The sequence below is a fragment of the Lactuca serriola genome, chromosome 4, assembly GCF_051521515.1.
Source record: "Lactuca serriola cultivar US96UC23 chromosome 4, Lser_US96UC23_V15, whole genome shotgun sequence".
Classification (NCBI taxonomy): domain Eukaryota; kingdom Viridiplantae; phylum Streptophyta; class Magnoliopsida; order Asterales; family Asteraceae; genus Lactuca; species Lactuca serriola.
In genome coordinates this window covers 301972040-301976127 of record NC_136411.1, presented here as the reverse complement: position 1 = coordinate 301976127, position 4088 = coordinate 301972040, and the positions used below count along the sequence as shown (strand labels likewise).

Below are 4088 nucleotides of genomic sequence, written 5' to 3'. Positions count from 1 at the left end.
CATCTGTTGTTGAGACATCCAATTCAGCAATCAAAGATCATTTGTTGTTGAATTTGTTTGAGCTAGAAAACAATTTAATCTATAGTATGTTATTTGACAATGCATCATATATTTCATTGTTTGTTTTTTAACTTTCATTCAATCATTATGTTTTTCAGCAATATGTCATCTGTTTTCTTTTGATTAACATCATCTATTGGCTTTTCATTAACATCATCTTAGTGATAAGTTCATGAGACTGCATGTTATTCTTATAGAATATTGTACATACATTGATATATCAATAATGATAACAATTATGGATGATTTGGATATGCATGACATCGAAAACAATCATCTCGATGAAGAAAATCATCAGTTTGGTTCTACTGATTCAGAGATTTTTCATAACGAGGAAAATCAATCGGAAACCCAAGGTAATCATTGCTTTCATTGTTAGTTGCATATAACATATTCAATTTTTAATGTAGTACAGTTATGTATGATTTAGATATGAATGACATCGGAAATGATCATTACGATGAAGAAAATCATCAATTCAGCTCTTGTGATTCAGAGATTCTGCATAATGATGGAAATCAATCGGAAATCCAAGGTAATTCTGTTACTGATATCGGTTATTCTTTATAGAATGATGTTGGTGACAAGTTCATGTTACTGCATATTATGCTTATAGAATAATGCACATATAACATTGTGGTTTTTTATGATTACAGTCATATGAATGCAAATTATTCTGATTCTATGTTAACATGGTGGTATATTCTTTTTTGTAGTTCAAAGTGACAATGTTGCAGCACAATATGGCTCTTGCAAACAATTCATTGGAGCTGATGGTTCTTTATTTTGGATTCCAGAGGTTGAAGCTAATTGGATACCTATTGTGGGTTCAATTTTTAAAGATATCAAAGATATAATTAAGTGGTATAAAGGATATGCATTAAGATCTAGTTTTGATATTAGAAAATCAACAGAGAGGAAAAAGAGTGGAATCACAACTTCGAAATATTTTATATGCAATAGAGGGGGGTTGCCAAACACTTCTACCTTAGACACAATTAGTGATCATCATAACAAGCAATTGATAAATAGTAATTGTAAACGCACAAATTGCAAAGCTTTTTTGCATTCAAAGTTATACCACATTCTTCAGAAGTTTACCTGTGGCGCTTTGAACAACAACACAACCACAAATTGATCAATCAAGATTGTATGCATCTTTCAAGAGCTAAACGTCAGTTGAATGTTGTTGATCAAGCTTTTATACATAAGCTTTCGAGTGCAAAGGTGGGGGAAACTACAACATATAGGCTAATGTGCGTTATAAAAGGAGGATGTGAATTTGTTGATGGACTAGAGATAGATTGGAAAATTTTTACAAGGGATATAAATTGTCACATCGGGGGCACTGATGCAAATTTGTTGATTACAAAGCTTCAGAATCGTAAAGAGAATGTTACAAATTTTACATATGAATACAAATGTGACAAGAAGCAGTTAAATGCTCTCTTTTGGGCTGATGACACTTCAAAACAAAACTTTGAGTTATTTGGGGACGTTGTTTCGTTTGACGCAACATATCGTACAAACAGGTATTTATTCTAGAATTATAAACATTTTTAGTTAAATATTATAATGGTATTTTTTTGTGTTTTTTTAGGTATTGTATGGTATTTGTACCTTTTAGTGACATTGATAATCACAAAAGGTGCATCACTTTTGGAGCTGGTTTGTTGTGTAGAGAAGATACAAATTCCTATATTTGGTTACTTCGGTCATTCTTGAAGTGTTTTGGAAAAGCACCAATCATGGTCGTGACCGATCAAGATCCAGCAATGAAAAAAGCTATTGAGATAGTATTGCCATACACAAAACATAGATTTTTGTATGTGGCATATCACAAGTAAACTTCCATTGAAGGTACTAACATTATTGTTATATTCTTATCAGTATAAATATGACATTATTTTCAATATAAATATGACATTATTGTTCTTTTCTTATCAGAATATTAAATGAAATATTTTTTGTATTAGGATAATAGATTAAATGAAATGCCTTTTTATACTATATTATATTCTAACAGAATAATATATGAATTGATTTTGAAGGTAAGCTGGGAAACAATGAATGAATCGGATTTTAAGGCGGACTTCAATAGTATAGTATGGGACCCCAAAATTTTTGTCAATGATTTTGAAATGAGATGGGATGCATTAATGGTAAAATATAAGTTGCAAGACAATAAATGGATGAAAGATATGTTTGATTTGAGAAGCAGTTGGATTCCAACCTATTTTAAAGATGTACCGATGTCAGGTCTAATGAGAACAACTTCTCGGTCAGAAAGTGAGAATTCAGCATTCAATAGGGTATCACATCATGGTTATACGTTAAACAATTTCATGAATGCTTTTGAGTCTGTTATGGAAAGGCAAAGGAATAATCAGATCAAATTTGATTTTGATACATCTACTATAACTCCAATCATCAAAACACCTCTTGAAGATATGGAGAAACATGCATCTATGGTATACACCAGGACTATTTTTCTCATGGTGCAGAGGGAGATTCTTCATTCACTTGTTTCTTGTTCACAGAAGAGTGTTACATCAGGCGTTGTTTCTGACATATGCATTGTCAAACATAAAAGGACAAATATATCAAAGAAGAAGGTAGTAGTTGAGAAAAAAGAAAAAGTTGACATCGATTATGAATGGAATTTTAATACAAGTGAAGGTGATTTTGAGGTAATGTTAACATTTTAGAATATACTTAATATTCTAATAATTTTGAAAAAATATTCTAATTTTTCTTTTTTGAATATACTTATTATCCTAATACTTTTGAAACAGGTTGAATTCAACAGAGAAGATCTAACGGTGAAATGTTCATGAATGCTTTTTGAGCGGTTTGGAATTTTTTTGTAGACACATCTTCTGTATTCTAAAGATTTATGACATACAAGAGATTCCGTCAAGATACATTCTTAAGAGATGGAGAAGAGATATTATCCCCGCCACAGTTTTGAAAAGGACGTTTAGATATGGTGATTCGTCTGGAAATGTTGAGAAGGTTGCATACAAAGCTTTTTCCATGCTTGATCAATGCTTGTCTTCATTAAGTAATGATGACAAGAAGTTAGAAGAGTTCATGCAGAAGCTTGAAGTTTTTATGACTGATATTGGTGAACAAGGTTCAGACAAATTACCGGTTACAAAAGAAGCTCATATTGATAAACTTTACGGAACTACTACGAATCCTGAAGTTGTTGATGTTGAAAATCCACCTATGGTGAAGAATAAAGGTTCTGGTACAGGAAAACGTTTAAAAAGTGCTTTGTAGAAGGCTACTATTCAAGGTAACAAGCAATCAAGATCATGAAAAACATGTGGAGTTAAAGGGCATAATTCAAGGAAATGTTTGACATTGTTGAATAACTCCAAGGTACAAAGTGCATAGTTGTGTCTAAAAATATATTTCGATTTTTTTCGTATTTCAATAAAGTTCAATAATACCATATAGATAAAAGTTTGAATTTTTTAGTTTGGATATTTTTCAGTTGTTTTGGTTTGTGATGATGTATGATACATTTGGATTGTGATGATGTGTTATACATTTGAGAACATATTGATTCTTCTAATATTTTCAATCTTTAATTTTTTGAAGTATATACGAATGATTGCAGTATAATGTTTTGTTATCAAAATATTATAATACAAGATTATGCATGTAAGAATGTTATATAGGTATATGCAACATCTAATATAATTCTAATAGAATACTGATGCCATTATACATTATTCTATTAGAATATTCTACCATGGTCATTAAGAAGTGATCATAATACCTACTATACATTAAGCATTAATCACCTAATAAACCATATCAAGTTTCTTACATAATAATAGGCATCATTTTTTTTTTCTAATTTGTTCAAAATAATATAGATATTAGAAAAGGAATTGCTATTAATAATCAACTTGAATGTTCATAATAATCAACCGAAAAAAATAAATCCAAAAAAATTATTTTGTTAAGTGTTTTAAAGAATGATTGTTGATACCTTTTTTAATTCTTTTTCTATG

General features: G+C 30.1%; 1 protein-coding gene across 1 annotated transcript; it reads left to right on the top strand.

Moving 5' to 3' along the window:
• Positions 1–298: 298 nt before the first annotated feature.
• Positions 299–3345, top strand: LOC145099474 (protein FAR1-RELATED SEQUENCE 5-like). The gene is made up of 8 exons (XM_079037045.1): positions 299–416; positions 491–595; positions 777–924; positions 1119–1592; positions 1661–1856; positions 2112–2750; positions 2856–2882; positions 2953–3345. Exons 1-8 carry the CDS (start codon positions 299–301, stop codon positions 3343–3345), a joined length of 2100 nt encoding a protein of 699 aa, XP_078893171.1.
• Positions 3346–4088: the final 743 nt, after the last annotated feature.

Coding starts and splice junctions, on each gene's coding strand:
- LOC145099474 (XM_079037045.1), top strand. CDS start 299: ATGGATGATTTGGATATGCATGACATCGAAAACAATCATCTCGATGAA. Junction 417..490: donor AAATCAATCGGAAACCCAAG/GTAATCATTGCT, acceptor TGTATGATTTAG/ATATGAATGACATCGGAAAT. Junction 2,751..2,855: donor CAAGTGAAGGTGATTTTGAG/GTAATGTTAACA, acceptor CTTTTGAAACAG/GTTGAATTCAACAGAGAAGA.